Below are 21684 nucleotides of genomic sequence, written 5' to 3'. Positions count from 1 at the left end.
AGATAGATCTTACTTTTGCAATCTTTATAGAAAACTGGTAATTGTCTGATGTCGCAAAATATTTTTCAATTTTGCTAAAAGAGTTGAGAAAAACGTTTCAATCCAAATATTTCAATGTTTTACCCCAGATCTTTAATCACTATACCAAGCATGTCAGATATAGCTGCAATTGACCAATTGATCGACGAATGGCTTGCAGTTGATATAAATCCAGAATCAAGAGATGAAATTATCCAATTACAATTGAAAAATGATTATAAAACTCTTGAACGAAAATTATCCAATCGAATTGCATTTGGAACAGCTGGGTTAAGGTCATCAATGGAAGCAGGGTTTGCTCATATGAATGATGTCACGGTATTACAAGCTGCTCAAGGTTTGATTCAATATTTGATAGATAACATCAAAGGGGAAAATTTATCAATAGTTGTCGGTTATGATCATCGGTTTAATTCTCAAAGATATGCTGAACTTACAGCTAGTGTTGCAATTTCTAAAAATGTTAAAGTATACTATTTGGGATCAATTGATAATTTATCCCAAGAATCGATAAAGTTGTCATCATCAGCATATGAAAATAACAGTGCAGCTGATCGTGGTTATGTTCATACTCCATTGGTTCCATTTGCCATTGATACTTTCAAAGCATCTGCTGGTGTGATGGTAACTGCATCTCATAATCCCGCAAGAGATAATGGTTATAAAGTTTATTACAGTAATGGTTGTCAAATAATTCCTCCTATTGATTCCGGGATTGCTAGTAGTATAGAAAACAATTTAAAACCTTGGATAAAAGATAATGTTTGGGATGTTACTGGTAATTTTAAAATTGGAATTAAGAATGGATTATTATCAAGTTATAAAAAAGAATTACAAACAAAATATATCGATACTATTAAGGACCGTCTTATAACTCAACCAAAATTAAATTTTGAATTTGTCTATACTCCAATGCATGGAATTGGATTAGAAATATTTGAAAAAGCCATTGTTAATTACGAAAATCCAAAGTATCAAACAGTTAAAGAACAAGCTCAACCTGATCCTACCTTCCGTACTGTGAAATTCCCAAATCCTGAAGAAAAGGGTGCATTAGATTTAGCTATTCAAACCGCCGACGAGAATAATTATCCATTAGTTATTGCCAATGATCCGGATGCTGATCGTTTTAGTGCAGCATTCAAGACTAGATCATCTTCTTGGAGACAATTAACTGGAAATGAAATTGGATTTTTATTTGCATTATACTATGTGGAAGAAATCATTCCTAAACATGCCAAATTTGAAAATACCTACTTTTTAAATTCAACCGTTTCATCCCAAATTTTAAGTTCGATGGCAGAAAAACATGGTTTTCATTTCCAAGATACTCTTACTGGATTTAAATGGATAGGAAACAAAGCTATTGATTTAAAGAAAGAAGGGTATTATGTTCCATTTGGTTATGAAGAAGCTATAGGATTCATGTTTGATATTGTCAATGATAAAGATGGGATATCCAGTGCCATTGTATTTTTACAACTTTATAAGGAATGGTTTGCAAATGGAACCAATGATATTGAAACTAAATTGGAACAAGGATATAAAAAATATGGATGGTTTAAAGAATGTAATGGTTATTATAAACTTAAAGATTTAGGTAAAACCAAAGAAATCTTTGAAGGTATTAGAAAGTCAATTTTACCTCAATCTTTCCCAGGAACGATTGGAGATTTCGAAGTTAAAGCATGGAGAGATTTAACCATTGGATTTGATTCTACTACAATAGATAATGTACCATTGTTACCGATTGATCCCACTTCGCAAATGATAACAGCTATATTGCAATTACCATCAAGTGAAGATCAAGTTAGATTCACATGTCGTGGATCAGGTACTGAACCTAAATTAAAAGTTTACATTGAAGGTAAATCAAATATATCTGAGATCAATGCGGTTACCTTAGCTAGAAAATGTTGGGATACATTAAAGACAGAATGGTTTAAACCAGATATTAATGATTTAGAAGAGAATGTTTAAATAGTGGGTAAATAAGCCTTTATTTAGTGAATGGCACCGGCACACGATCATCGCACAAGTATTAAAGATAACCTTATATATAAATATACATACATAATAATCTATAATAGTTAAATTAAACAATGGACTTGCCAATGGCTCTTCCCCGATCTCCATCACTATTTTGTATAGTGTGGGAATTAATTCATACCACACACAGGTCAGGCAGGCCAAAAATCAAGACACGCAAAAAAAAAAAATTACTGGAACAAACAGACAAAACAAAAATTCAACCACCATTCAAAAGACTTTAAAGTTTGAAACAGACTGTAAACTATCAAATCACTGACTGGATCATCCCATACATATATATAAGACGTGCTGCTGTACACAATGGTAATAGACAGTTTCGGTAAAAAGACCGATTTACCAATGTATGTATATTTGAAAGCTTTACTTAACAATGGATTGACATTCATTTCCCTAATCTTGTTGTTTTGGTCAATTTCAACAATTTCAATAGAAAGGATGCATCTGATATATTGGAAACATCAGAACTTTTAATACTAACATCATTCTCATATAGACATACCAAATATACACCGCGTAAGTATAATAGGAGAATATGGATCAATAGAGTACTTATTGGATCAGTTTCACTATTGATGATCTGGGCATTGTTTTTCAGAAATTCACATTCAAGTTCACCGACACGATCTTTGGCTAATGATGACAATGATCTTGATGGTGATTATGACTTATATAAAGTCACTAAGGATGGAGTTACGAAACAAGATACCAGTGGTCAACAAGCTGAAGATGAAATTGATGAATATGCTGCATCTGAAAGTTTTTTCAGGGATACCGTTGATTTTTATGATTTAAATGATTATAGAGGGTCAGCAGAAGGTAACACCAAGGGTGATATTGTATTATTCCTTATGCCATTAAGAAATGCTGAAAATGTATTACCAATGGCGTTTTATAATTTAATGAATTTAACTTATGATCATTCATTAATTGATATTGCATTTTTAGTTTCTGATTGTTCCCCTAATGATCGAACTTTAGAAACTGTATTTGAATATTCTGTTGCATTACAAAATGGTACTTTAGTTGATAAATTGAAACAAGAAGAAGATGAAAGAAATAGTCGTTCAGTGCAGGGTTCTAACGATTTATATCAATTATATATGGATCAAGGTTATATGGATGGAGTTCGTAAAGCTTATAAACATCCTGAAGAACATCATAAGGGGTATAGAAAACCATTCCGATCCGTATCAATCTTTAAAAAAGATTTTGGTCAAATCATTGGTCAAGGTTTTAGTGATAGACATGCAGTTAAAGTTCAAGGTATTCGTCGTAAATTGATGGGTAGAGCTAGAAATTGGTTAACATCAAGTGCATTAAAAGCTTATCATTCTTGGGTTTATTGGAGAGATGTTGATATTGAAACTTGTCCTGGAAATGTAATTGAAGATTTAATGCAACATGATTATGATGTAATGGTACCAAATGTTTGGAGACCATTACCAACCTTTTTAGGTAATGAACAACCGTATGATTTAAATTCATGGATTGAATCTGAACCAGCTTTAGAATTAGCTGCTACTTTAGATGAAGATGATGTTATTGTTGAAGGTTATGCTGAATATCCTACCTGGAGAGCTCATTTAGCTTATATCAGAGATCCAAATGGTAATCCTAAAGAAGTTGTTGATCTTGATGGGGTTGGAGGAGTTTCAATTTTAGCCAGAGCCAAGATTTTTAGACAAGGGGTTCATTTCCCAGCGTTTACATTTTTAAATCATGCAGAAACTGAAGCATTTGGTAAAATGGCTAAAAAGATGGGATTTAGTGTGGGTGGATTACCTCATTATACTATATGGCATATTTATGAACCAAGTGAAGATGATCTTAAACAAATTGCAAAATTAGAAAGAAAAAAGAGACGTCAAAAAGGTAAACATTAAACATTAAAAGCCACCTTTATATCCTGATTAGCACTAATATTATTATTATCGTTATTAATAGTTAATGTTAATTGTTTAATATCACTCTTATTTTTTTTTATAAATGTATAGTTTATTATTAGTTATCATCCATCCACTGACTCATATTTGGTTAAGGAGATTTATATTCTTATTGTATAATAGTTTTCGTCACATAAATATAAATATATATTATCACCTACAATACAATACAAAAAAAATAAATCTCGACAAAGATATCAAAATAATAAAGTTATTTAATAAGTTAAATAGGTTATTATTTTATTTTGTCAGTAGGAAGGCAGGTTTTGTAATCCATGCTTAATCGTTTGATTAAACTCAGAGATTGTTCACATCCATTTTATTCATCATAATAAAATTTTTATAATACTTTTCAAATGTTTGCGCGCATCCAAATTCGAACCAGGGACAGGATGATTCTATTGAAAATGTCTTTGAATATTTTGAAATTTTCAAACTTCAAATTCAAAACACTATAATCAAATCAAAGCCCGTGATTCTGACCACTTGGACACAAGCAAGCAAAGTACTAAACCGGAAGTCGAGAAGTAAGTGGGGTGGGGTCCTAATTATATTTTTAAAAATGACTAAATCTGGCAATGTTGAAGGAATTTTGACCTAAAGTTGATGTCATCATGTTCTTTTGTCATTATTACACCTTTCTAATTCATTTAAAGTTATTTGAGTAGTTGTGTGGACAGGAAATCACTGTTAAATTTGAGGACATTTCGGACGATATCCGAAAAACAACCACCGATTTTGACCATCGTTCGATGAATTTTACTTCCTCAAATTTAAGTTATAATTGAATCAAGTGAGTTTCAAATTCTAGTAAAATGACAGTTATAGCTCCTGGCTTAATTCAGTTTAATATTTTTATGTTGGACTAAGGCGGAAGATTGAATATGAATTTCATAACGAAAAAGTTTTGCAACAAAATGTTTGCTAAAAAAAAAGAGATGAGAATTAAAAATGCAACATTAACAAGGGTTTACTAAAATTTAAATCAAAACAAAAACAAACATTAGTATCTCCATGATGTATTCAAGAGTATATAGAGAGAGATATATTACAAATCAAGGATAATTGAGATCAGAAATCGTCAACATTAATTAGACTAAAGTTGATATTATGATAAGGTTTAGCCGTATTTTAGTTATGACCCCTTGACCACATTGTATTCAAAGAGTTGAATCAAAGTGGACTCATAGTGGGGAGAAGATAAATAGATAACAAAAAATGTTAAGAAATGGAAATAGAGCAATAGTCAACCTTACAATATAAGCCAATAAGGGAAGGATAAAGATCAAGTGAGATTAAGTAATAGGTGGGGGAATATTTATATTATTTTTTTTTGAGTTGATTGATTTATTTTGATTTATAAATCGATTTCTACTTTTGTAGAAATCTATCTCTATGTATGTAAGGGAACAACGTCAAAGATGGAAAGTTTATATTGTTTTGATGTTATTATTTTGATTATTTTGATTATTACGATAAAAAATTTAATTTTATTTTGGTATGTCCCAATTAGGCAATGGTCAAATACACAAAAGAAACTTCTTTAAATAAACATAACTGATATTATTTATGTCTACTATTGTTTTAGATCCTTTGTTGTGGTTAATGGGTATTGTTCATAGTTGGTTTTGTAAATAGAGTACATCATATAATTACATTGAATCAAGCACAATAAAAACATTTACCCAAAAAGAATACGAACAAAAATAATAATAAAAATAAAAATAAAAGCCAACTCAGTGATAAGAAGAAGAAGAAGAAGAAGAAGACGAAGAAGGTACGCTATCTGTTAAACTAATGATTAATGGACGCATAACACCCCTGTCTAACCTTCTACCAAGAAATTCTTTGTCGTCAACCTTAGATTTATATACTATTAATAGTATCGTCAAACAGTTAGAGGTAGAGGTCAGTATAACTATGATTAACTAGACGCGTATACAAAAACAAACTAAATCAAAACAACATCACAAAATGGTAGCAATAAATCCACAAAATCCCAATTAGGTAAAATATGGGCGCAACCAAATAGAACGAAAATTTATGGTGTTAAACTTGGCCCAGATTGAAAATTATCTAACTGAGGCCACCATAACCATTACCCACCCACCCATCACTACCGACTAATTTACCTATTTAGACTGCCTAGCTGTTTGTGTAAAATAATATTTTCTATTGACTATTTCAGTTTGTATAGTAATAATAATAATAATAACTGTAATTTCCATTTCCATTTTCAATAACTAAATAATTTTTTTTCATCTTTAGCAGCACCTTCCACCACCATTCATTTCATCTCTCTACTTATACATCTTATTCATCATATCATCGTCCATCCATCCATCCATCCATTCCACCCATCCATCCCACCCATCCTCTCACTCATAGCACCAAAGAAGTTAATACTAAGCTTCTTCATCCATAATACCACCACCCTTGCAGATCCGCCCACCGCCCAACTTCATCGTATCAAAAAACATTACTGCAATCGTGTAAACTAAATATTACTCCAAAAGTTCTTCTACGAGTAACAAAATTCTTATATCAACCCATTCATTCATCCATAGTCATAACATTCGTACGCATTCGTCTCTATCATTCATAAGCATATAAGTCAATCATATCTTCAACTATTACCCATTCTTATACATAATTATACCATTTGCATCATCACATTCATTCATTCATTTCATCAACAATAATAATAATAATAATAATAATAATAATAACATATCATGAAAGTGTCTAGTATACTAACACTTCTCTTCTACATCACACAGTCATATGCTTTATGGCCAGTTAAGGATTTCAGAGTTGATGATCTTAATGATCCAACCTCAAAAACAATCAGTTTTAATAAAAATTTAGTCTTACAAAAGCATCAAAGAAAGCAAACTGTTCTTAACAATCAAGACCCTGACAATTCTAATAATAATAACAATCAAAATGTACCCATAATAGAGTTAGGAAATGATGTTCAAATGCTTCTTACTGATGTTGATAACTCTATCTACTATTTAATGACTTCAATCATTGATACCTCAACTAATTATAATGAACAATTCCCATTATTATTAGATACTGGTAGTGCTATCTCATGGCTTTATAATGAATCATGTAATCAAAATGGTTGTAATAATCCCAATATTAATAAATTCAATGATTATTCCAAACCTTTAAGTCTCGATTCAAGTTTTCAATTATCATATACTGGTCAACAAGTTACTGGTAATACCATTTCTTTAATTCATAATAATATCGATATTGTGTTTGGTAATGATTTAACTTTTAATAATATCTCGATTGGATTAACCAATGATTCACCTGAAATGTTTGATGGTTATAATATCAGTGGATTACTTGGGATTTCTTCATCAACTGCTGATTCAAGAAATTTAATGCATCAATTTTATGTTGATCAAGTTATTGATCAACAAATCTTTTCCTTATTTTTAATTTCTGCTAATGATGAAGATATAAATAATAGTACTGAATATTCTTCATCCAATAATTTACCTCAAGATTTTGGTGGTTTAATTATCTTTGGTTCAAAAGCATTGGATTTACAATCTAATTTTACAAATTCAACTCAAGTTCATTATACTGATATCTTACCTAATGATAATTCTTATTGGTTAATTAATGTCACCAACATTGAAGTATCAAATTTAATCAATGATATTTCTAATTTTAATTCATCATCCACTCCAATTTCTCGTCAAGCCATTATCGATACTGGTACAACTGGGATTGTATTTCCCGTTGAAGATGCCGATATCATTCATCAACAATTATTTGGTGATTCTTATATCACTGATGGTCAAGGTAATTATGCATTCCCATGTAATTCAACCAATGGTGATGCCAGTATAATTTTTAATATTGGAGATACTCAATTAAATTTATCAAGTACAAATTTCATGGGTAATGCTTATTCAACTCCTGATTTACAAGGCTATTGTGCTTCAAAAATTCAAGGTATAAATGATTATGAATATTGGGTTTTAGGAGCAGCATTTCTTAATAAATTTTATACAATTTTTGATTTATCAAATCAACAATTAGGATTTGGTGAATTAAATATTAATTCATTTCAAATTAAAAATCCAACTCCTTCATCATCTTCACCATCATCCATTACTTTATCTTTACCAACCACTATAACTTCTTCATATTCATCATCTTCATCATCAACATCAAAGTCGTCTTCTTCATCATCATCAGTGAGTAAGACTAACTCAACTAATAATAATTCCACATCTAATAGAAAAGTCAACGGTGTTGATACTCAATTTTCATTCACTTCATTACATTTATTAGCGATTGCTGTCATTGTATGCATTTCAATTGTTTAATTCTTTCTTCCACCAATCATTTATCTATAATCTTTTACATACTTCCCCAGCATATATAGAATTGATTGATTGATCTATCACATATCATATACCCCATCTCCTTCATCCTTTCATTTTTTGTTTTGTTTTTTTAATTTGTTCCTTTTCCTTCTTCTTATGACTTTAATTTACAAATAAAAGTTTTTGCTTTATTTTTCAATATACACTTATTTATATATATATAAAGTAGTTATAAAAAATTGTCTATGTAATAACCACTAACCAACTCAATACTGAATACATCAATGCAACAGGATAGATAGCCAACAATACACGACCAGGTAATACTCCTGAACATTTTAAACTTAATACACCCACATAAATACTCCAAATATTTAAGATTATCAATACTCCTAATCTAAGGAGTTTCCATTTTATAACTAATGCACTAATTAAACTTCCAACTACAATAGGGAACATCGAATAACCAGCAGCACTAATGGCTGACATGAATGAAATGGTTCCTCCTAACAATTGAATATTTAATCCAATCACAATGAAAAATAACCATATGAATGAAAATGATCCTGAAAATACCAGATTAGTTTGTTGATTTTGAGCTGTAACTCCTAAAGTAACGGAATAAAGTAATGAAAAGATCAATGGACCCCATAAATCCCATTCTAAATTACCTTCATTTATTAAATCACCCGATTCAATCCCAGTAGTAGCTTCTTGTTCTTCTTCATCATCATCTCCGAATTCACCACCATTTGAACGATTGGCAATTATCAGTGCAGGTAATCTTACTCCATTAGCAGAGGCAAAATCAACTAATCTCAGCTGTTGAGTCTTAGCTAATTTAGATAATTGCATAGGCCATAACACAATCAATAATCGTCTTCCAATTTGAAATACATCTCTCTTTAAAGTTTCCAAAATTGGTTCATCTAAAGTCTCACCTCCACTATATTGACGTTCTCTAACGGTATTATTACCAGGTAAGTTGGCTGAAGATGTGAATGGAGCAAATGTAGATGATAAATCAACTTTTGGAGTGAATCCAAATTGACTGAATATGTTATTACTGGCATTATTATTGGTATTACTACTACTACTATTTGTACCATATGAATTTGTATTAGGAGTTGATTTTGGGACTGGAGCCGATGAATCTTCGAATTCTTCATCGGGTATTATGAAATCATCAGCATCGGGAGTAGTTGCCGAACTACTATTCCAATCGTTATGTGACATGATTAGCAATTGATTGGTTTGATTGATCAAAAGTGGGATATGTGTATCTGTCTTGTCTGTCCTCAAGAATGTTAGTTTTAAATTCAAACTGAGCCTCTTAAAAATATGTTCACGTGATTGAATTTTCTTACAAAATCTATTTATATAGCATTTTACAACTTTTAATACATTATCTAAACATAGAATATATATTCATGATTTTAGGTTTCAATTGGTTTTAATCTATTAATGACTTTAGCTGGAACTCCGGCAACAACAGTATATGCTTCCACACTTTTGGTTACCACTGCACCAGCCGCAATGACAGCACCATCACCCACAACCACTCCAGGAAGAATGACTGCATCGGATCCAATCCAAACGTTATTACCAATAGTGATTGGTTGGGAATATTCCACTCCTTGAAGTCTAAGTTGTGGATCTGTTGGATGTGTGGCAGTTGTAAGGGTTACATTGGGTGCAACCATGACATTATCACCAATGGTAATTACACAACAATCTAATAATGTAAGGTTGAAATTTCCATAAAAATGTTTACCAATGATAGTATTAAATCCATAATCGACAAAGAATGGTGGTTCAAGATGAATATCATCTTCAATTTTACCGAAGACATTAGATAAATATTCAACTCTGGCTTTACGATGTTTTTCTAAATCGAAATCAAAATCTTTCAATCTAACATTGGCGTAATCCAACACAACTTCATGAGCAAGATTTCTTCTCATATGAAGTTCTTTATCATAACAATCGTAAGGAATACTCAGAATCATCTTATCGTATTCAACTGTTTCAGGAAGATTTTTCAAAGTTGAACGAACATATTTGACTAATTCGTGATCTATTTCTCCAGAAGTCATTGATAATTGTTTGAACCTTGAAAATGATGATGATAGATACAACGGTATGAATGAACCTGATTGTCTATAATTCTATTAAACAAAAGAATCTCGAAAGAACTTTGTTACAAGATGATGTGTCGTATTTATAAATGAATAAACGGTAACTCAGATATCTTTGCGAGGTTGTACTAATTCGGAAAGTTATCCACCCCGCACAAATTAAAAAAAAGAGAGAGAGAATGCGAAATCATCTTTGCACTCTTTATTCCAATTGGTGGTGGTGGTGGTGGTGTTAAACGTTTTTCTTGGTACAATTGTGCCAAGATAGATATTCAAGGGTCAATGGAAGTATAATATATGGTAGAATATCCAGCTGTTGAAGTTAGATGATCTATATGAATAAGGTTCCCTAATTGGGACGTCCGAATAACAGTTTATGTGAATATATATTTTTATAATCATATGAAAAGAACAAAGAACTTCTATGGCGAGCCGTATATATACAGATGAATGGATAATGATGATATAGATGAAAGGCTGAGTGATATATGTATATATATTTACGAGAGTGTACGAATTCGGAAAGGTATCCAGACTCTCCCCACAAATTGCAAAATCATACAAGATTCCAGCTGATGCTAAACGTTGTACTTAGTCAATGTCAAGATGAGTTGCACTTACAGATGAATGGATAACGATGAAGAAGTTGACGGTGATGATGATTTAAATCCGAATGACATATTTGCGGGTATATACTGATTTGGAAAGTTATCCAGGACTCCCCACAAATTGCAAAATCGTACAGAATCCTTGCACCCACTATTGTAAGTGGAGCTGAAAGTTCCTGTTAGTCAACGAATGAATGGATAAATGGATAAATGGATAAATGTAAGACGACGATAATGATAATGATGACCAAAGACTGATTGTTGTTTTTACGGGATTGTACTGATTTGGAAAGTTATCCAGGTTCTCCCCATAAATTGCAAAACCGTAAAAGTATTTGCACCCTATTTTCCAATTGGAGCTAAACGTTTCTGTTAAAGAATGATATAGAAGAAGAGGAAGGTGATGCGTGGCTAACTTAAAGGGCATATGCCAAATTCAGTAAGTTATCCAGACATCCCCACAAATTGAAATATCATTCAAAATCTTTAAACTCGGTATTCCAATTGGTACTGAACGTTTCTGTTACAGAATGGATAAATGGATGATGGTGATGGTGATGATACTGATGATATAAGGTTGACGGATGTCTTTCGGGTATGTACTAATTTAGAAAATTATCCAGGCATCCCCACAAGTTATGAAACTATAAATGTAATTGCACCCTCTAGTTCTATTTGATGTTAAACGGTTTTCAAATTGTTAACAATGATGATGTAAGGCTGATTGACATATGTGTCGGTATGTACTAATTCGGAAAGTTATCCAGACTTTCTCCACAAAATGAAAAATCATTCAAAATCTTTTGCACTCGATATATCAATTATCGCTAGACATTTCTTTTAGTCAATGTCAATAAAGGGTCAATGGAAGTATAGAAGAACAATTAGAGTGGTACCTACTGCCAATTGATCTATACGAATAAGGATTCCTAATTGGGGACCTCCGAAACATAGTTTAAATGTGAATATATATATTAATACAATTAATACAAAAAATCTATTTAATCATCGAAATTATTCCATGGTGGGTTAGCGAATCTTTTAATACCAAATTTTCCAGAGATTTTATTTAAAGCTTCGAAATCAGCTTCAGATAATTCAAAAGTTTCTAAATTAGCAATAATTCTTGAATCAGTAACTGATTTTGGTAACACAACAGTACCTCTTTGAATAGCCCAAGAGATTAAAACACTAGTTGGAGTAACATCATTCTTTTTAGCTACTTCAGTAATGACTTCATTTTGAACTAATGGAGCATTGGTTGAACCTAATGGAGAATAAGCTTCGATTAAAATACCTTTTTTCTTAAGATAATCAAATAATTCAGTTTGAAGTAAGAAAGGATGAGCTTCAATTTGATTAACAGCTGGAACGACATCAACTTCTGGATCACTTAATAATCTTTCTAATTTGTTAATAGTGAAATTTGAAACCCCAATTGATTTCACTTTACCAGCTTTATAAAGTTTTTGAACTTCTTTATAAGTATCAACATAATCCCAATCTTCAAAAGCCTTTTTGGTGACAGGATCAGTTGAAACTGGCCAATGAACTAAATATAAATCAATATAATCCACATCTAATTTCTTTAAAGATTCTTCAAAAGCAGCAGCCACTCTTTTATGATCTTCATTAGTTAATTTAGTAGTAATGAAAATTTCTTCTCTTGGAACACCAGAATCTTTAATCCCTTCCCCAACTTCACCTTCATTTTGATAACCAGCAGCAGTATCAATATGTCTATAACCATTTTCAATGGCAACTTTGGTGGCATTACGAGCAGCCCCCTTTTCACTGGCTTGCCAAGTACCAAGACCAACAGCTGGGATCTTGACACCATTGTTTAAGGTGAAGGTGGTAGTACTTTTAGATAATTTAGTCATGATGATATATAATAAGCAATTGCAATTGAAATTTGAAATTGAATTACAGAAAAAGAAATTGGAAATGACAATTGGAATGAATCAAGGAATAATCATTGTATTTATAGTTTATGTCAAATGTGGCAATTGAAAAATTTCAACCCTGTTGTTCGTCTATGGCACTGTGGAACAAATTAACTGTCAAATCCTCCACACTCCCCCCCTCCTTTACTCCCTCCCCCTGTGGTGTCTTTAAAGTTTAGTGAGATTTAATTGTGAATGGGATCCCCCACAAAAACTTACTAATAAAATTAAGCACTCACTAATTCATTTTAGGAAGGCTCCCCGTGTTTCAATTTCTCGCAAAATCTCTAATCACCATAACCCAAATAAATAATTATATAAGCCGTCGATTGATTATATTTATTTATAATTAAACTATGAGGAATCCATATCCCCTCTCTCTCTGTTTCTCCATTTCAGTCCATTTCAGGGTTCATAACTACCATTTATTTTGCTGCTATTTGCAACTAACTCATACTTATGATTTCATTACATTTATATTATATATATATATTTATATATTTATATTTACGAATTATATAGACAAGGATTAATTAATTTAAGTATGCTTTTTAAAACTAAATAATCCATGCTTCTTTTTACCATTACTACTAGCATCAGATTTACTAGTTGATGAATTAATACTCCCAGTAGATGATTGAGTTCGAATTAATTTTGGTCCCGATTCAACTGATGAATCATCATTGGTTTCTCTCTTCTTCGTTAAATGAAATAATCCATGATGTTTCTTACTTAATCCACTATTGGTAGTAGTTGAGGTTATAGATGGTGTAGGTGAAGTACCTGATGGTTGAGTATTATTATTAATTTCATTTACTCTAGTTGAACTACTTGAAAAAAATTTATTCTTCTTCTTAGAATCTTTATCTTGAGATGGATAAATATCAGTTTTAGATTTTAATTTATCTTCCTTTTTCATAATTTTATTTAATCTCTTATCAATTTCCTTTTCAGGTTTAGATGTTTTAAATGGAGTAAATCCTCCAATATTTCTAAAACTTGTATTTGATTTAACTTTTTCTAATGATGCATTATATTTAACTGATCCAACCGTAGTTAATGATGCTTGTGATATACTTGGTTTTAAATCAGTTGATGATTGATTAAAAGGTTCAAATTCAGGTCCAGGAGTTTTAGAACGAGATCTAACACTTGAAACAGTAGTAACACCAGAAACAGGAATAAACCCAGTTGTATCAGCAACTTCTTTAGCTAAATTTTCAGCATTCTTTTGTGCTTCATATTTTTGTTTTAATTCTTGAATCTTAGCTCCAATTTCAATTTTACTTTCTTGTAAAGTTTTACTCATTAATCTAGCATTAGCAGCTCTCAACATGATTTTTAAATCAGTTACAATAGCGGCACTTTCATAAATCAAATCAATAATATAATCACTTGGAACTTCAGAATTAGGAGATACCAATTGTTCTAAAGTTAATCTGGCAGCTTTATCCTTTTCATTATGACCATCTTCATCTGCAGCAGCTGTAACATTGGCAAATTCATTATAAACAGTATTAGATCTATCAAATACTGATTTAGATCGAGGTCCCACTCCTGTAGTAGGAACTTCATGAGAATTAAGAAATCCTAATTCAATATCATTTTCATTATCTTCTTCACTAGTAGAAGTAAGTTTCTTATCGGATGATTCATCAGTTGAATTATCTTTAACTTCATCATCTTTTTCATTAACTGGAACTTTCACATTTTCTTCTTCATCATCATCTTCTTCATCATTTTCAGTGATTCCACTTTCAGAAGGACGATGTAAGGATGAAGCAATTGATTTTTTCTTTCTTGAACTTTGAAACGAAACAACTGAAAGTTTATTAATATTAGATGTCTTTTTTAATAAAGCAATATCCAAATATCCATCATCAACTGTATCCATAAACCCTTCATATTCATCTAAGGGGAATCTAAATTTAGGATCTAATGGAGTATTGGTAGCATCTAAAAGTTGGAAATATCTTCGTTTTAATTTATTTCCTTCTCTGACCACATAAACTTCCTTTCTACCAATTATACCAAATAAAACTTCACTAATTAAATCATATAATAATGGAACTTTAAAAAATTTAGCAATGGCTAAATTATCTAAAGCTGTTGGAGTTAATAACCATTTATTCCCCACTTGTCCCGTATAAAGATATTCACAAAATGCTTTTAATGTAACAGTTGAAAATGGAACATATAATTTTCTTGGAATCAATGATGGTTCCATTTGAAATTTATCATTTTCTAAATTATCAAAATTTAATAATACATTATCAAATAATCCTGATTTTGGTCTATCTTCCTTTTCAGAAAATAAATGTTCAGATGTATCATTATGTTCAGAATAGTCTTCATCATCTTCACCACCATCATCATGACTATCTTTTTCAGATGATACAGAAAATGGCTCAGAAAGTACAGTTGAAACCGATGAATTCTTTTGAACTCCTTCCTTTAAATCAACACTTGATAAATTAGATTCTCTTCTTGTTGTTGATGTATCAGTAGGATCAGTTCCTAAATCATTATATGATTCATTAAATTTAGATTTATTTGGTCTTAAACTTGGAATGGTATTAGCATATAAATCACCTGAACCAATAATCGTAGTAGTTCCACCTTGAGCTGATAAAGATGCACGAGGAGAAGCATATGGTGAATCCTTCGGTGATCTTGATAAAGGAATATTTCTTAATGCTGTTAAAGTATGAATCAATGAAGCTCTTGGAGAATTAAAATCTTGAGAATTCTTTCTTGATGAAGCTCTGAATGAAGTATTAGTGGGTACGGCTGGAATTTGATCAACTGGTAAAGGTAATTGAGGTGGTATATCTTGTAATTGTGAAGCTAGTAATGAATTACTAGATGAAAAAGAACTAACTGAATCCTTTCTAAAATTAACCAGATGAGGATCAACAGCAGATGAACTTGCCAGCAATGGTGGCCTATTTATATCATCATTATTAGAATTATCAGGGGCAGATGATGGTGAAGTATTTTCCAAATCATCAGAAACATGAGTTGCAGTTGGACCACTTTCATCACTTGAATGATGATGTTCATCTTTATTTATATTAAGAGATGAATGAGATGATGTATCTTGAAATGGTAATCTGAATTGAGGAGCATCTTTTGTAGAAGCTTGCTGTGGAACTGGGATTGATAAGAAGAATTTATCCTTTGGACCTTCATCTTTTGAAGAAGTTGATTCTGAACCTGAACCAGAACCAGAACCAGAACCCAAATCACTAATAATTGAATTTGCAGGTTCAATAGTTTTTAATTTAGATTGATGAGATTGTAAATTAGATGCATTTGAACTTGATGTACTTCCACCACCAGTACTTTTTGAAGTTCTTAATCTTCCTTTATCATCATTATGAAATACACCTAAAGCTTGATCAGATTCAAATTTATCAACCGCTTGAATATAACCTCTTGCTAAAAGCTTTATAAAATAGCTACCCCATCTTTCCATAAGAACAATTAATGCTACTGGAATTCTATCACCTGTACAAGAAACTAATTCAAAATCAGATATTAAATCACCATATCTATCAAATGCATTTCTTCCTAAAGTTATAGCAGCAGGAGGGAAAACTGATCTAATATTGGTAAAATTAGTTTTGGGAGCAGCATAATGAACATATTCACTAAATGAAATAGTGGTTGGAGATGTAGCACTACTAGTTTGAGATAAATTTGATGATCTTCTAGTTTTTGAATTTGATCCAATATCATCTTCATCAGATAAACTATCTTCATCTTCATAACCTTCATCATCAGTTAAATCATCCACTGATACACTACTACAAGTTTCATCAGTTAATTCATCACCTGTTCTAGCACCACTTGAAAATGAATTTCGAGATACTTGTCTATGAGCAATTCTCTTTCCATGATGATGATGATGATGAACACCGGCCATTTCAGAACTAGCAAGAATATTGGTTACCGGTAAACTAACTGTTATCATCACGGTAAAAAATCTAATACTACTTGTAGTTCTTGATGTTAAATAATTTCCAATTAATACTACTTTATGATGAGATTGCCATGCAAAACCACCCCAAAATCGATGAGATCCATAATCATGATTACAAAATACATTTAATCGAGACCATTTACCGGTTGGTTTATTATAAATGAAAATAGAAATATCAAAATCATTTGGTAAAAACCCTGTTATAACGATATTTTGACCAAATAATCCTCCAGTTGGATATCGTAAATTGAAAGGTACAGTTTGATTTAAAGTATTTTTTACATTTACAGGAGGAGTTGTTGTTGTTGTTGTTGTTGCTTTTGTATGTTTTAATATTTTCTTTTTATGAACTGGTAATGGACGAGCTGATTTTATATGTTTACTAATTTTAAATGATAATAAAGGATTTAATAATGCATCAGGATTTTTATTCGTAGTTGGAGCATAAACTATAATTGATTCTTCATGATTTGTAGTTAAATTAACTTCATTTTTATTAGTGACAACCTTACCTGAAGGTTGTTTTGAATCTTTTCGAATTTGAGATTGGGAATTATTATTAGGTTGATTTGGAGTTGAAATTGAAGTGGTTGGAGTTGACAGTTCTAATTCTTCAGTATAATTTAAAATCATACTATTAAGATAATCAACACTTAATTCATGATCATCATTCGCTACCACATTATCAAGACCAAGATGAGAATCCTTTTGAGAATTACCGGATGAAGTTTTTAATATAATTGGTTCAGTACCAACATATTTTTTTTCAACTAAATCAAACATTACATTATTATAAATTGGATTTGAATTTTTATCTTTACCACCAGCAATAAAGATACCAAAATGATCTTTTCTATTAACAAAGGTAAGACTTCCAATCAGAGTCATTTTATGATTAAATCTTGGTATTGGGATGGTTGAATCATTTTCATAACCATTACCATCATGTAATAAAGTCCATTTTTTAGTTTCTAAATCAAATTCCCATAAATCATTACAAGGAATTAAAGATTCCAGTAAATCATTACCTGATAAAATTAAACCACCAAATAAATATAAACAATTATTGATAGCACAAATTTGATGAAGTAATCTTGGTCTTGGTCTAATAACATCTTTATCAAATTCAACTCTTGTCCAAGATCTTTCAATTAAACTTAAATAAAATAATTCTCCTGAAAGATATTTTTCTAAAGTTTTATATTTTGAATTTGAAGTTGATATTTTATCATAAAAAGTATGATGAATTTCATCTATAGTTAATTCATATAATTCAATACCAATGGTTAAACCTCCAAAAGTTAAAACTAATGAATTATATAAAGTTGATGAGGAACCAGTCCTTACATTAAGATTTAATCTTTCATCTTTTTCAGTGGGAGGTAACAGTAGAGTATAACAAGCACTTGAAGCCGGTATTAAAGTGGCCATGATTGTATGTGATTGATTCTATTATTATTTTAATTGATGGATTATTAGTTGATTTTATTCACGATGATTTTTTATGATTACTGTTATTCCCCACTAGCGTTTATTAATGTAATGTTATTGTGAATGTTATTGTTATTGTTCTTGATTAGGACGAGCAGACGATGGGAATTGAAAATTGGGAGGGAGGTAAAAGGGTAAGGATTAGATTAAAGTCAATGATGAGATGAATGATTGATAATACATTAAACGGGAATTGAGACAATTGAACAAGATCAAAAGATGATGACAATGAATAGGAATGCAAAACAAGAAATATGTTTGGTAGTTAGGAAGAGATGGTGAGATTTCAGTACATAAAAAAAGAAGGAATGATTGGTTAGTTGGTCAATTGATTGATTGATTGATTGATTGATTGATAAGATGGATTGATGGATGGAGATGACTACACGTTTAAACTTGAAGGTCTAAGATTTAAAATTGGGCTGTAAATAAATTTAATTTTGGGTTTTAAAATTTTTCGTCCTTCTTTCTTTCCTTCCTTCTCCTCCTCCACCACTCTGCACTGTCTCACTAAAAATGAGTTCTTTTTTTCGGTAACAATCTTAAAAATAAATAAAATTTTATCACTAAAATGGGGTCTCACTAGCGGTAATGGTAACTCTGCTTAAAAGGGTAATCCACCTAGATAAGATAATGTAATATTAACTATATAAGATTAATATATTGTACATTAGTTATCATGGTCTAATTATACTTCTATGACGTATTCATTATAAATATCTATTAATTTATCATAATTAAGTGGTGGGTGAAGTGGATTAGATTATACAGTTTATAGCGGGTAATTATCAATAATAGTTAAGTAAATCTTAGGGTTGTATTTTATCCTATTTGTTAAACAGAGTATAACTAATTAGTTCAACCAAGTTTAACTAAGGTTGGTTGTCAATGGAACATTACTATTAGTAGTGTCATCAATTGATTGAAATAGCAAAATAATAATAATCATTAACTACGTAATAAGTAAACGTTTAATTATATAAATATTGCTATAAAGGTTAAGAAATGGTTGCTTTCCGGGGTATAACAACTAGAGTCATATATATATAATAATAAGTAACTTTGTCAATTCAACTTGTATAAGTTAAATAATAATAATAATAATTAGAATCATCACAGTCATCATTATATATACAAGATTAAGGTTTTTTAAAAGTACATTGGTCCGTCAATATGATATAATTTGATATCATCGTCATTTCATATATCCCTTTAATTATCATAAAATTAAGCGTACTGTATATAGTTAACGATATAGATAGATAAACCCACCACAAGAAAATAGGGGGATGAGTTTCGTCGGAATCGATCATATTATGTATGTATTACATCACATGATCAAATAATAACAATTACCCTCGATTGCCCTCGTAACTCTTATCTCATTAAAGTTTTCTGGAAGTTCTCTCTCCCTCACTAAATTGAAATTGTCGTTACTGCTTTACTGTGTACCACCCAGTAAAATTTAGTTAGTGGTACGCACTGTGTGTTAGTGTGGTAAGGCTCAAATTACTTTTAGTGAACCCCCTTTTTATTTTTGTTTGCTTAACTTTGTGAACGAACGAGCGACCATTTCCAGTTCCATTGCCAGTTCCATTTCCATTTCCAATTCCATTTCCAATTGTGGGAAAATACCAGAATGGAATTTCAGTTTTCAGTTTTTTAATTACTTATCCTTCTTTCTTCTTTTCAATTTAATTACATTTAGTTATTCTATTATTCATCATCATATCTTTACTCGAGCAATTGACTTATTGTAAGACTAATTGATTCATTCATCCCATCATCTCCCCCATACAAGGTATTTTTCGTCACCCTTAAGACACGTACCTTTCCTCCCCCCCCCCTCCTTCCCTCCCTCATTATCCTTGCTCCACCCTGCATCGCATTCCTCCATCCCATCCATCTCCAATTTATTCATACAATCATTTTCCTTCTATATAAACCTATACCATTCAATCAATTAATCAATTAACTAACTAATTAAACTAATAATGTCTGAAGTAATTGAACCTCCTGCCGAAGAAAACCAATTCCGGTCCACAAAGTAGATTGAAAAAATTAACTACCGCTTCAAATTGGGTATCTCCTTTCAGACAACAAAGAACAGCAACAGCTCCAAATACTAATAAAGTAAGTCCTCTTAAACAATTCCAAGAATCAAATAAAGTTGAACATTTAAAAGTACCTCAAAAATATACTGCTCATCCTGTTTTAGAAGCTGAAACTAAAAGATTAGCCGCTGAAGAAAGAACCAAAAAAGCTGAAGCTGAAGCCAAGGCTGAAGCTGATGCTGCAGCAGCTGCCGCTGAACCTGAACCTGAAGCTGAAGAAGGTGAAGAAGCCGAAGAAGGTGAAGAAGGTGAAGAAGAAGCTGTAAATGGCGAAGCCAAAGAAGAAGAAGAAGAAGCTGCTCCAGAAGCTGAAGCTGAAGTCGCTCCAGAAGCCGAAGCAGAAGAAGAAGAAACTGAAGTTGCTCCAGCAACTGAAGTCGAACCAGAAACTGAAACCAAAGAAATTCTTCCAGAAGCTGGTGACGATAACATTGAACAACAAGTTAAAGAAACTCCTCTTGAAATTGGTACTGAATCTGAAGCTAAATATGTTCCAGTCGAATTACCTAATAAGGAAGTTTATGAAAAATTAAAAGATAAACCACTTCTTTTAAGTCGTTATGAAGAATTAAATGCTGCTGCTCTTGGTTCATTATCTCGTGAATTAGATGATCCTAAAAAAGTTATTGATTTAGGTTCTGGTTTAAAAATGTCTCAAGAACAATTATTAGCTATTGCTGCTAAAAGAATTGCTCCAGTTTTAGCCAATATTAATGATGAAGTTGCTAAAAGTAGACAAGAAGATGAAATTAAAAGACAAAAGGAATTATCATTTAAAGTTCAAGGTCATGAAAGAAAATTAGCTGAGGATTTTGATAAACATGTTAAAAAATTAGATAAACAAAAGGAAAAATTCACTAAAGAAATTGATGGAAAATCAGATGATATTACTAGATTACAAAAAAATGCTGAAAATACCGCTTTAAAATTCCATGAAACTACTAAAGGTGAAATTGAAACTGCCAATACTGAATATGCTGATCGTGAAACTGCTGCTATTGAAAAACATGGTA

At 31.3% G+C, this 21684-nt stretch overlaps 7 protein-coding genes across 7 annotated transcripts; 3 read left to right on the top strand and 4 right to left on the bottom strand. All coding sequences in view use genetic code 12, as the record gives it.

Moving 5' to 3' along the window:
* Positions 1 to 150: 150 nt before the first annotated feature.
* On the top strand, positions 151 to 2019 carry DFJ63DRAFT_290618 (phosphoribomutase; the record flags this gene model as incomplete). Its single annotated transcript, XM_064905326.1, has 1 exon — positions 151 to 2019. The coding sequence occupies one exon, from the start codon at positions 151 to 153 to the stop codon at positions 2017 to 2019; it is 1869 nt and encodes a 622-aa protein (XP_064759823.1).
* A 644-nt stretch (positions 2020 to 2663) lies between these two features.
* On the top strand, positions 2664 to 3974 carry VAN1 (Van1p; the record flags this gene model as incomplete). The annotated part of the gene is made up of 1 exon (XM_064907561.1): positions 2664 to 3974. One exon carries the CDS (start codon positions 2664 to 2666, stop codon positions 3972 to 3974), a length of 1311 nt encoding a protein of 436 aa, XP_064759822.1.
* Positions 3975 to 6769: 2795 nt separating this feature from the next.
* On the top strand, positions 6770 to 8389 carry DFJ63DRAFT_315731 (pepsin-like aspartic protease; the record flags this gene model as incomplete). The annotated part of the gene is made up of 1 exon (XM_064906603.1): positions 6770 to 8389. The coding sequence occupies one exon, from the start codon at positions 6770 to 6772 to the stop codon at positions 8387 to 8389; it is 1620 nt and encodes a 539-aa protein (XP_064759821.1).
* A 243-nt stretch (positions 8390 to 8632) lies between these two features.
* Positions 8633 to 9625, bottom strand: DFJ63DRAFT_337815 (uncharacterized protein; the record flags this gene model as incomplete). Its single annotated transcript, XM_064908605.1, has 1 exon — positions 8633 to 9625. The coding sequence occupies one exon, from the start codon at positions 9623 to 9625 to the stop codon at positions 8633 to 8635; it is 993 nt and encodes a 330-aa protein (XP_064759820.1).
* Positions 9626 to 9725: 100 nt separating this feature from the next.
* DFJ63DRAFT_250560 (acetyltransferase) lies at positions 9726 to 10886 on the bottom strand. Its single transcript, XM_064904434.1, has one exon. The coding sequence runs from the start codon at positions 10483 to 10485 to the stop codon at positions 9826 to 9828; it is 660 nt and encodes a 219-aa protein (XP_064759819.1). The 5' UTR covers positions 10486 to 10886; the 3' UTR covers positions 9726 to 9825.
* A 1250-nt stretch (positions 10887 to 12136) lies between these two features.
* DFJ63DRAFT_323865 (aldo/keto reductase) lies at positions 12137 to 13018 on the bottom strand (the record flags this gene model as incomplete). The annotated part of the gene is made up of 1 exon (XM_064907560.1): positions 12137 to 13018. The coding sequence occupies one exon, from the start codon at positions 13016 to 13018 to the stop codon at positions 12137 to 12139; it is 882 nt and encodes a 293-aa protein (XP_064759818.1).
* Positions 13019 to 13619: 601 nt separating this feature from the next.
* MDS3 (Mds3p) lies at positions 13620 to 18497 on the bottom strand (the record flags this gene model as incomplete). Its single annotated transcript, XM_064905319.1, has 3 exons — positions 13620 to 15961; positions 16331 to 16822; positions 16856 to 18497. 3 exons carry the CDS (start codon positions 18495 to 18497, stop codon positions 13620 to 13622), a joined length of 4476 nt encoding a protein of 1491 aa, XP_064759817.1.
* Positions 18498 to 21684: the final 3187 nt, after the last annotated feature.

This window comes from Scheffersomyces coipomensis, assembly GCF_036884675.1.
Source record: "Scheffersomyces coipomensis strain NRRL Y-17651 chromosome Unknown DFJ63scaffold_8, whole genome shotgun sequence".
Classification (NCBI taxonomy): Eukaryota; Fungi; Ascomycota; class Pichiomycetes; order Serinales; family Debaryomycetaceae; genus Scheffersomyces; species Scheffersomyces coipomensis.
Note: the sequence above shows the minus strand (reverse complement) of the source record. Positions and strands in the feature narration are given on the sequence as shown.